The sequence below is a fragment of the Mytilus edulis genome, chromosome 4 (assembly GCF_963676685.1).
Source record: "Mytilus edulis chromosome 4, xbMytEdul2.2, whole genome shotgun sequence".
NCBI lineage: Eukaryota > Metazoa > Mollusca > Bivalvia > Mytilida > Mytilidae > Mytilus > Mytilus edulis.
The window spans coordinates 10,730,912-10,742,885 of record NC_092347.1 but is presented as its reverse complement, the minus strand read 5'-3'; the positions used below and the strand labels follow the sequence as shown (position 1 = coordinate 10,742,885).

At 39.4% G+C, this 11,974-nt stretch overlaps 1 protein-coding gene across 1 annotated transcript; it reads left to right on the top strand.

Annotated features, from left to right (window-relative positions):
* Positions 1-274: 274 nt before the first annotated feature.
* LOC139518665 (uncharacterized) lies at positions 275-2,699 on the top strand. The gene is made up of 2 exons (XM_071310137.1): positions 275-1,705; positions 2,642-2,699. Exons 1-2 carry the CDS (start codon positions 402-404, stop codon positions 2,697-2,699), a joined length of 1,362 nt encoding a protein of 453 aa, XP_071166238.1. The 5' UTR covers positions 275-401.
* Positions 2,700-11,974: the final 9,275 nt, after the last annotated feature.

Sequence of the window (11,974 nt, the reverse complement as noted above, 5' to 3'; positions counted from 1 at the left end):
TCGCTCTCGTATCGTGAGGTCAAAGCGTTGTGGTAAAGCATACATCACAAGATCTGGATTTTACCAAACATTATTCTTTTTAAATTATAAAGTTTGTTGAAATAAATAGTTTGCTCAGCTCTCTTTACAATATCGTAAAACCAATACAAATTTTACAGTCATGTACCTAAGCAAGTACAAATAAAAAGATAAAAAATTACACAACTTGACATGATTACATAATATTCTCATAACTAAAGTTCAATACCTTAAACGCAGATAACAAAGACGTTTCGATGAGACTAACTCCGTACACACAAAAAGCACAAGGTAGATAATAAAGACGTTCAGATAAGGCAAATACCGACAGTTCACACAGAAAGCACAGGATAGTTTTGTGTCTTGTTCAAATTAATTGTAATATGCATAGTTATCCTAATTCATCGTTTGAAGCACACACCAGAAGTGAACAACGTTCTGTTGTTTATAGGGGACATGCTCCAGCCCAGTATTCTGCAACAGGACATGGTTATGGCGGTTCAGCACAGTATGGAATGTCCACAGAAATGAGGGAAACATCTTTTGTAAATGGGGGATATAGGCACAATCCACCATCAATCCAATCAATCGACCAATATCCCAATGACAGATTGGACCATTCTTATCACAGTGACAACACCCAGGCAATAGAACAATCAGGGATGGGTAACCCATCTAGTGGAGGACCGTATGTCGAGTCACCGTCAATTTCTTCAATGGACGAAACCCAAGTGCAAACGACATCCAGTGAAATGATGGAAAGGGCTCATGTAAATGAAGGATATACACATAGACCCCCATCAATCCAATCAATCGAACAATATCCTACTAACAGAATGGACCATGGTTATCACTATAACAACCCCCAAGCAATGGAACAACCAGGTATGGCTAATCCATGCAATCATGGAATATATGTTATGCCACCTTGTTCTCCTACAATGGACGGTGCACGAGAGGGGGAAAACAAAAAGCATCGAAAGACAAAACGAGATTCAATTCGTGTTATCCTTACCAGAGTTTGCTCAGCTATATTGGTCATCACAGACTGTGTATTGGACTGGATGCAGTCTAATGATATGACAACACCCTCCGACATTATCTCAGATATTTCTGGTTATAACGGTTTTACACCACAACCTATAAAAGAATGCACAAGTAGAGAAGATATCGCAGAGAAGTATAAGTATTTTACCATTGCGGGGACAGTTCTCTCAGTGATCCAGCTGGCTAATATCATCTTCCAAATTTACAGCGAGGTTCAGTTCATGAGGGAGAAAAAGCAAGCGGTTGAAGGCAATGATAGCACTCAGAAGAAAATGAGGGATAAGATTTTGAAATATCCTAAAAAATTACTGGATGGTAGGACAGAAACTCTTTATTCTGTTTTATTCATAGAAATTCCACAAGGACTTCTTCTCCTCCGTTACCAAGATGCGTGTGTATCTCTTTGTAGCAAGGATTTAAAGGGTAAACATCTATCTAAACGTATTTGGTCTGCCGCTAATGGAGGTATTGCACTTTTGAACAATGCTTTTCGTTATCTTACATGTTCTCTAATGTGTGAAGAAGAAGTTGAGGAAGATGACAAACCCGGATGTTGCAGCGGTGGTGGAGGAGGAAAGTGTGTTGGCTGTATAAGATGTCTCTTCAAATGCCTTTGTCCCTGTTTATGCTGCTTCCATCGGTATGTTAATTGTTTTACATTTAGCAAGTAAAAGAATATAAGAAAATATGGTTAACATATGATTTGAATTAAAAAATGGTTAACATTTGATTTGAATCAAAAAATGGTTAACATTTGATTTGAGTCTTACTTTCTCCTGATAATCGAGGTCCGGTAGTATTTTTACATCCATGGCTTTTATTTTATTGTTTTAAGCGTTTAGGACGAAGTTAAATGCAGAAAAGCGGTTTATTGTTCTAATATATCTTTTGGAGTCTTTATACATCCCTGACATATCTTTTTTTTTTCTCTTTTTTGTTTGTTTTTATCTTACGCGTACAACATTAAAAAATCGCACCGTACGCACCAAATCATAACATAAATGATATGCTCGTTGCCATGTACCTCGCCATCATGAATGTCAGTTGAACAAAATAAAACAAAATAAAACAAATAACCGTTTCCTGTCTATTGAAGTTATTTAAAAATTGAAAATGCTTTCATTTTATTAACGTATTTACCTTAAATGATTATATAAAAGATATTGCACAATTTTAGAGAGAAGGTAAACTTTTTTTAGTTGACGTGTTGGATTTATACGTTCTTAAAATCAAACAATATAACAATCGTCGCAACTTTATATTTTTCACCTTCTTCAGTGTTGTTTAAATATATACTTCGAAAGAAATTGCAGCTTCGCAAAATTTTAGTACGAGTTAAAAATCTAATTCAATTGTTTAATTCAAAAGAAAAGATTAAATGAAAATAGGTTGTAAGATTACTTTATCAATACCATACAACCATAATAGATTAATGTTGGTGCCTGATAATATTATGACCTTCTAATAAATATCAGAACAAGGTATAAGATTTGTGTAAACAACTGTACTTTTTTGTAAATATGAATGCTTTATGTTTAGCTGTTGGATTTGTGTAAACGAATGTTCTTTTTTGTAGATACGAATGCCTTATGTTTAGCTGTTGGATTTGTGTAAACAAATATTCTTTTTTGTAGATACGAATGCCTTATGTTTAGCTGTTGAATTTGTGTAAACAAATATTCTTTTTTGTAGATACGAATGCCTTATGTTTAGCTGTTGAATTTGTGTAAACAAATATTCTTTTTTTGTAGATACGAATGCCTTATTTGTGGCTGTTGGATTTGTGGAAAGAAATGCATCTGCGATATGTGTCAATGCTATACTGAACCGTGGTTTTGTAAGGTATTTTGTGGAATTTGTACTTTTCACTACTGTCCACTTGTGGACCCTGAAAAACCAATGGGAGCTCAAAAATGTTGCGATGTGACAAGCGAGTGTTTTAACTGTTCAAATGGATGTTCTGATCTCTTTGATTATGAACCACTCGTATTTAACACCTCTCTTGCTACGCTATTCAATGTCGTGTATGTGTTTGTGTATTTTGGGAACATATGCAGCACATTTTGTCTTGAGTTGGATTATCCAATCATTAAAGTTATTATCGATTGGATACTGTCCGCCGTGTCCACCTTGGCCACCACAATATTTTAAAGAAAACATGTGACGAAAAACTAAAGATGTTTGTGGTGTCAGTATTTGTAAATGTGTGATAACTGACAAAACAGTACACTGTATTTTTCCTCTATTATAACCAGACCGTAGCATATGTTTATCTTTTAAAAGTAGAAATTTGTATATTTGAAAACTTTTCAGAAATAAATAAGATAGTTAAAACTTTGAACACAAGTAAAATAATAAATTTTCTTTTTAGTTTAAGCATATTTTATTTACTCAAAGTGAAATAGATTCGACACAAGAAAACCATACTCATCTTTCTGTATAAACATTTGCCCTGATATTGAGTCTTTTGTTAACAGAACTACATTTGTTTAATCATATATAACCTCAAATACGAATTCATCAAATAAACGTCACAAAACGATACTTCGGGTATAATGAAAAGACAGCATAACCTAATCTACAAGTATTGTTCCTAACTGGAGATATGCATATGAATATGAGGCAGGTTTTAACAAAAATTTTAATAAACACATCCATGTTTATTCATTTAGATACCAGACATAGGAATAACACTTTAGTCATCATTATTATAAACTAGAACACACCCGTGATCTCACGGGTCCTTGACTGAATTAAAGTATATAACTATGCGCAAGCCTTATTTTAGTATTAGTATTGTCATCTGATAAAGTCATGCCGATTATAAGATACACAGTTTTCTCTGCTTTCAAATCTTTCTGTTTGAACCCGTCGAACTGGAACTTATCAATTATTGGTAATATTTATTATTTGGAAAACAATAGGTCCTGGAATGGAGTCATTGTCCTATATTAGTTATAAATAAAGTTGAATTCTTTGTTTCGCTGTTTTACGTCATGCCCACTAACAAATTGAAAACTGATTTTTAGTATTCGTATTGTTATCTTAGAAAGTCTTACTGATTAAAATACTACAATAGGTAACAATTTGACAATTTAGTAGTGTGATTATGACCCGTGTATATAGCATATTAATCCTGAATACACCGTTTGGTGGTGCGCCTGTCAGCTGCGGAACGTACAGATAAGGTTAAGGTGGCACGGTAGTATTTGCTTTCCAGAATTTAGGTTGCTTTGTACTTAGGTAAATGTATCTAAACAGTGTGATTGGACAAAAAATACAGTATCAACTGAACATACTTTCCCAAACTGAGTGATGAGTCAGGTGTAGAAAAATATGAATTAATTTTATATACAGATGAAAATGAATTTTTGAGATTTTTTTTTAATTTTGCATTCACTGCACCATAAAAGACCTAAAAGTACTAGTGGCCTTAGGATTTTAAAAATAGCAAAAAAAGTAAACGGTCATGGTACATATCCAAATTCATTTCTGAATGGTAAAATGAAAGTACTTCAGTTAACTGTGAATGTAGATTTTTTTGCAGTGTTATAAAGTGGTGAAAATTCTAAAAAGGCTATCATTATCCCTTATGGCCAGGAAATACTACCGTGCCACCTTAAGGGGGATATTTATTTTTACACTAAATCAATAAAGGAACTTTTTTTACCTATGCAATTTGTAAGTTTATCAATACAAAGTTGATTAAGGGCAACTATAATAAAAACAAGCCTTAAATTCCACCCCTGAGAGTAAAAATTGCTGATTCAGCAAATTTTGCCTGATCTGTTGGTAATAATGTAAAAATTTACCTAGAAAGTAGAAATTCATTATTTTTATGTAACTTGCACTACATTTTTAATTATAAATGCTCGTTTGACTTTTCGCAGTGTCTGACACATGTGCAACCACTGAAATTTGAGACGCGACATTCTTCGGTTGCATGTACATCCTATTATTTTGACCGAAATAAATAAATTGCATAATTTCTTATTTTTTTCAACACAATTACAGCTATACTAGTTTTCGTGAGGTTTAATTTGCAGTTTTGATGTAACATGACACCAGTTGGAGCTTTTGGGGAACTAGTAAGTGGTTAAGGGGTCCTTCCTTATTCATTAAGCTCTCATACTGATCTGAAATAGAGATAGAAATAGGTGTTTCTTTACATTGAATAGACCTTATTTTTGACAAAGAATGTATTTATGATGTTATATCAGCAAGATTAAATGGTTTATTCATTTTCCATGCAAATACCATTAGTTGTTAAGATTTTATGACAGTGAAAAGCACAATAAAGGCAAATTGATTGTGTAAGGGGACATAATTTAACTTAATGCATACATGAGAAATAGACAAACAGTCAACTTAGAGATGTGTTCTAGTACATGTATTGTCAAACAGATTTTGGAATAATAGTTAACTGCAATCTAAAGACTCTTGTTGTACTATTCTCATAATCTGAAAATGTTTAAAGTACTATAAGGCATGCTGTAAAATGTGGAATGGACTGTAATACCAGTTTTCATGATTTGGTGCTAAAACTGTTTCTTTCAGTCAGATTAACCATAAACAGAGTTGGCAATCCACTAATTCCTCCTGAATCATCATGTTTGACTTCTGTGTTGATTTGAAACATCATATATTTGGGTTTTGTTCACTCCTTAAGTAAAAATGGTAAGATGAAAAAAAAGTGAAAATCTGCCAGATGGGGTAGGGATGTAATGTTTCATTTTTTTTGGGTAAGAAATGAGTGCAGACAAGTATTCTTTATTGTAATATGTTCCAAAATAAGAAGTCTCTGCATCATAGGTGTCATGACTGGTTTCAAGTTTGTTATGTCTTGGTTAAGGTGGCACGGTAGTATTTGCTTTCCAGAATTTAGGTTGCTCTTTTGTGTACCCTACTTAGGTAAATGTATCTAAACAGTGTGATTGGACAAAAAATACAGTATTGTTGTGATCCCGAGTAAATACTAAGATCAATATATACCTTAGATGGTCGTTCCTGCAGTCAGGAACGGCCGATTGCTCTTCTAGTGAATTCGTCTGCTGTATAGCCATTAATAGTTTCAACCGGAAGAGGATGGTTTCTGGGAAGTTCTTCGGACATTGTAGATGGTCTGTCTGATGACCTAAAACTACCCCCCGGATACTACACTCCCCCCCCGTTTTATAAATAAGGCCCCCTCTACTGATGGGGGCCCTGTGATTTTCGCCCAAAATCAATAAAATACTGAAATAATACCAAATTTAGAGAAAATATGCATCAATTTAAAAAAGTATATACCCTATCCCCCTAATAATTTTTAAAAGAATAAAACCTATCCCCCAAACGGACCCTTTGTATCCATGGGTCTACTGATTAACTAAAAGCTAGTACAATGGGTTCCCAACCAATTGGGAACCCAGACAACTGTGAATTGTTCTTGTCTGGATCGTATACCAACTCTTCCCTGTCTTTATACAAACTAGAACCGGGCCATTTAGTGGCTGTATGTCCACTATATAGTTGGACCCAGGAAGTTGTGCTGATCCATTCTCCATCGTGAAGAGTTTGGTTTCATTTTTCCTCACTTGCACTGTCTTTATGCCTTTGTTTGGGTAGGGAATTCCAGGGTCCCACTGTCTTCTGTTGGGACCCGATCTAACTGTGCTCACACAAAAGACTGACGCCCCACTGTCTACTGGTGGCGGCTTCTGCTGATTAAAATACCTAGTGCCAACATTACCTGTTTTGAAAAGTAGCCCCAATCCCAAATCGGGGCTTTCTGGATTAATGTATACAGATTCCTGGTTGACCGGATTGTTACTTTCTGTTGCGGCTTTTCTGTCAGTTTCTCCCGTTGAGGAAGGGTCCTCAATTGGAGGTGAATGACTGTTTTCAGTATTGTCGGTCATTCCTCCGTCAACAACAGGAGTAGGGAAAACTGTGACTATCTTCTCATCATTGGCCCCTTCTACCAAGGTGGTATGTGCCTCACTGTCTGAGGTGGAGTCCCAACTTTCTTGGGCCTCCTCATCACTTGCCGAAGTTGTCTCTGTTGGGGCAGCAACCTTTTGAATGCTACTGTTATTCTCAATTGCCAAGATAGCTCCGTTGGGTCCCCTCACAATATTGGCTACTGGACCCTCCTGGTCTCCTGTGAGCAATGCTAAAGTATCCAAGTTGCCTTGGGGCACCTCACATTTCTCTACTAATGGTAAGGCTGGGGTATCCACAATGAAGGAATACCCCTGGTTGGCCCTTATTTTCCAACAACCACTGTCCGAGTCCTTTATTAAAGTGAACCTCCTGTCCACATCAACCGTGACCAGTTTATGAATATCAGGTAAGGAGTACCTGGCAAAGCCTGGGTCCCTTTTAAGGACTTCCTCAACTAATAAATACCCACCTGGGAGAAGGCTGTGGTCCAACCCCGGTGCACCATGCCTCAATATGTTCGCGAGACATTTTAATAAGTAGCAGTCCAATCCGCCTGAAGGAGTTGCCTCTTTGTCAGAAACAGAGCATTGCTCTGACTCGATCTCTGCTTTGACCTGTACTGACACACTGGGTTCTCTGTTCCCCTCTCTGTCCCTTGCACATACCCCTGGGCCAATTATAGCTATCTCCGCTACTCTTCCTTGGGGTACAGACTCTACTACTGAGAGGCCTAACTTTATTTGCGGGGACTCACTCCGGCCTCCTGAGTAGTCCCGTTTAAGTTTAATGGTACTGTTGCCGTTCTGCTTGACTGAATTGTGGAGGTAACAGTTCTATCCCTCCCCTGTAAATCCAGACAGTCCTTCTTAACATGTCCAGGCTTAAAACAATGGTAGCACACTCCCTCCCATGGAGGCCCTCTATCAGTGGAGGGACTCCCTGAGACAGACTTACCTCCATAGTTTTGGCATTCCATTTTGGAATGGCCCCTCTCCCCACAGTGGTGGCAACTTTCTGTCCCTGTTTGTCTGCCAGGTGAGCAGCTTCCTGTTATGGGGCTTGTGAGGAGTTGTTTGAATTGGTCCATCATGTCGTCTAATTTTTCGTTGACTTTACCAAGTTTGTTTTCAAACTTCTTATTAGACTTTTCTAACTCCACTTTCCATGTACTGGCTGGGGCCCTCTAAAGGGGCCCCCGATACTCACAGATGGCCTCATGGTGGTCTCCATACTGCCCATCAGTTACCTGCCTAACCTCACGCCTATTTGGCTTCCCATATATTGTCTGGGTATTATGTTGGAATAGCCGTATTTTATCTACGGCCTCCTCTATGCTTTGGGGCTGAAGGTTGGAGACTTGCACTCCCAACTGTTTGTTTTCAATACCCTGGCACAGCCGCATTACGGCTTGCTCATACATATATTCTTCAGGGAGGTTTCTAAATGCCCTGGTGGCCAAGGACAACACCCGATCAGACAAGTCATCAAGAGACTCCTCAGGGGCTTGCCGGGCATTGTTAAACTGGACCTGGGCAGTCTCAGGGAGTAACTTGAAACCAAAGCGCTTGTGAAGCTTCTCCACAAGCTCCTTATAACTCACCTCCCTGTCTCTTTCTGTTATAAGGGCAAAATATCCGCTGGCCTTTCCCTCAAGGCACCAGCAAAGTTGGTCCTTGCATTCCTGAGGACCCCATTCACAAACCTCTGCGTACCTTGCAAATTTTGTGAAAAAGGCCTGCCAGTTACCCTTTCCGTCATACTTAATATTTTTTGGGGCACTGGTAACTTTAGAGACGCCACCTAAAGTTCCTTGTGTCCCATCTCTGTTGTCAGGTGCCCTTGGGTTTTTTATAGGCCTGTCCTCATTATCTGGTACTGGGTAGGCCTGTTGTCCATAGCTCACCCCTGCGGTGACCCCTTGTGGGGGCACCACTGTATACCATTGATTATACTGGTTATTGGGTTGCCTATCCCCATAGTCATGAGATGGGGTCTGCCTTGTGTCTGCACCCCTATTGTCTTGTCTCTTGCCATACTTACTACAGGCCATCTCATACTGTCCCCCACCAGTAGTATTCGTATTGTTATCTTAGAAAGTCTTACTGATTAAAATACTACAATAGGTAACAATTTGACAATTTAGTAGTGTGATTATGACCCGTGTATATAGCATATTAATCCTGAATACACCGTTTGGTGGTGCGCCTGTCAGCTGCGGAACGTACAGATAAGGTTAAGGTGGCACGGTAGTATTTGCTTTCCAGAATTTAGTTTGTTTTCAAACTTCTTATTAGACTTTTCTAACTCCACTTTCCAAGGGGCCCCCGATACTCACAGATGGCCTCATGGTGGTCTCCATACTGCCCATCAGTTACCTGCCTAACCTCACGCCTATTTGGCTTCCCATATATTGTCTGGGTATTATGTTGGAATAGCCGTATTTTATCTACGGCCTCCTCTATGCTTTGGGGCTGAAGGTTGGAGACTTGCACTCCCAACTGTTTGTTTTCAATACCCTGGCACAGCCGCATTACGGCTTGCTCATACATATATTCTTCAGGGAGGTTTCTAAATGCCCTGGTGGCCAAGGACAACACCCGATCAGACAAGTCATCAAGAGACTCCTCAGGGGCTTGCCGGGCATTGTTAAACTGGACCTGGGCAGTCTCAGGGAGTAACTTGAAACCAAAGCGCTTGTGAAGCTTCTCCACAAGCTCCTTATAACTCACCTCCCTGTCTCTTTCTGTTATAAGGGCAAAATATCCGCTGGCCTTTCCCTCAAGGCACCAGCAAAGTTGGTCCTTGCATTCCTGAGGACCCCATTCACAAACCTCTGCGTACCTTGCAAATTTTGTGAAAAAGGCCTGCCAGTTACCCTTTCCGTCATACTTAATATTTTTTGGGGCACTGGTAACTTTAGAGACGCCACCTAAAGTTCCTTGTGTCCCATCTCTGTTGTCAGGTGCCCTTGGGTTTTTTATAGGCCTGTCCTCATTATCTGGTACTGGGTAGGCCTGTTGTCCATAGCTCACCCCTGCGGTGACCCCTTGTGGGGGCACCACTGTATACCATTGATTATACTGGTTATTGGGTTGCCTTTCCCCATAGTCATGAGATGGGGTCTGCCTTGTGTCTGCACCCCTATTGTCTTGTCTCTTGCCATACTTACTACAGGCCATCTCATACTGTCCCCCACCAGTGTAAGCTGGTTGGGTACAGGGTGCTGACCCCTGACCTGCATAGTTGCATGCATGGCCCATTGGATGTGAAGGTGTGCCCCAATAGTTTGGGGTAAGTTTGTCCCATGCACTGTCTTTACCTGCAGGCCAATACGGCTTGTTCACAATACTACCCCTGTACATGTGATGAGGGGGACTACCTTGGTTTGGGTCACCAATATCATGGTGACTCCACTCTTTTTTCTGTAACTGTTCCCTGTAGCCCCCATCCAAATTCCCTGTGGGTTCAGATCTAGCATTAGCATCCCCAGGATTCGGACTATTTTCAAGGAAGGTAGAGTCCATCTGCCTGCCTTGGGCCTGAGGTGGTGGCCCAATATTTTGGCCACCTCCACTTGGGCTAAAGTCCAGCCTGGATAAGAGGCCCCTTGTTACTCGTAGGTGGGAGATTGTGGCCAAGTCTGACTCGGTTACAAAGCCCTTGCTCTCCCTAATGTCCATTATTTGCTCCCCAGTTTTTATGCCTATACCTGGGAGCTGGAGTAACTCTTGAAAGCTACAAGTGGTTAGGTTTACAACCGACATTTGTATCTGTAAATAACTCAACAACAATTTGTAACACAGTTTATTTATTTAAAGAATAACCAACAATAAACAACACACTTAAACCACAATTTATATATTTACTAACACAAATACTTCTGCTTCGGGTAACCCGTCCTTCTGGTCTGCGGTTATCGAAGTGAAAAAAACAATAACAATACGACTGGTAACCCGTCCTTCTGGTCTGCGGTTATCAGAAGTAAACAAAACAATAACTTGTCGACTGGTAACCCGTTCTGGTCTGCAGTTACCGGTGATTGGTACCCAGCTGTCCCTTCAGGGTCAGCAAGGTAACCTGACGTCTACTTGCACAATCCTAAACAACCGTGAAGTATTCCTCCAAAATACTCCACGAGTGCCTGAAATGACTTATTCCCGTGCTGGAATAAACCAAATCACCTTTCCCCTCCTGCCTGAAATGACTTATTCCCGCGCTGGAATAAACCAAATCACCTTTCCCCTCCTGCCTTACTATTTTTTGCCGTACACTACCGGCACGGCAAAAACATAAAAAAATATCCCTGAAAGCAATAACACTACCCGCTTATTGCTCGCAGCGCCAATGTTGTGATCCCGAGTAAATACTAAGATCAATATATACCTTAGATGGTCGTTCCTGCAGTCAGGAACGGCCGATTGCTCTTCTAGTGAATTCGTCTGCTGTATAGCCATTAATAGTTTCAACCGGAAGAGGATGGTTTCTGGGAAGTTCTTCGGACATTGTAGATGGTCTGTCTGATGACCTAAAACTACCCCCCGGATACTACACTATCAACTGAACATACTTTCCCAAACTGAGTGATGAGTCAGGTGTAGAAAAATATGAATTAATTTTATATACAGATGAAAATGAATTTTTGAGATTTATTTTTAATTTTGCATTCACTGCACCATAAAAGACCTAAAAGTACTAGTGGCCTTAGGATTTTAAAAATAGCAAAAAAAGTAAACGATCATGGTACATATCCAAATTCATTTCTGAATGGTAAAATGAAAGTACTTCAGTTAACTGTGAATGTAGATTTTTTTGCAGTGTTACAAAGTGGTGAAAATTCTAAAAAGGCTATCATTATCCCTTATGGCCAGGAAATACTTCCGTGCCACCTAATAGGTAACAGGTGAATATACTATTGGTATCGGTATCGGACTCGACCCGGAACTTCTTAACTATTGGCAATATCAATTACGTGGAAAACAAAAGG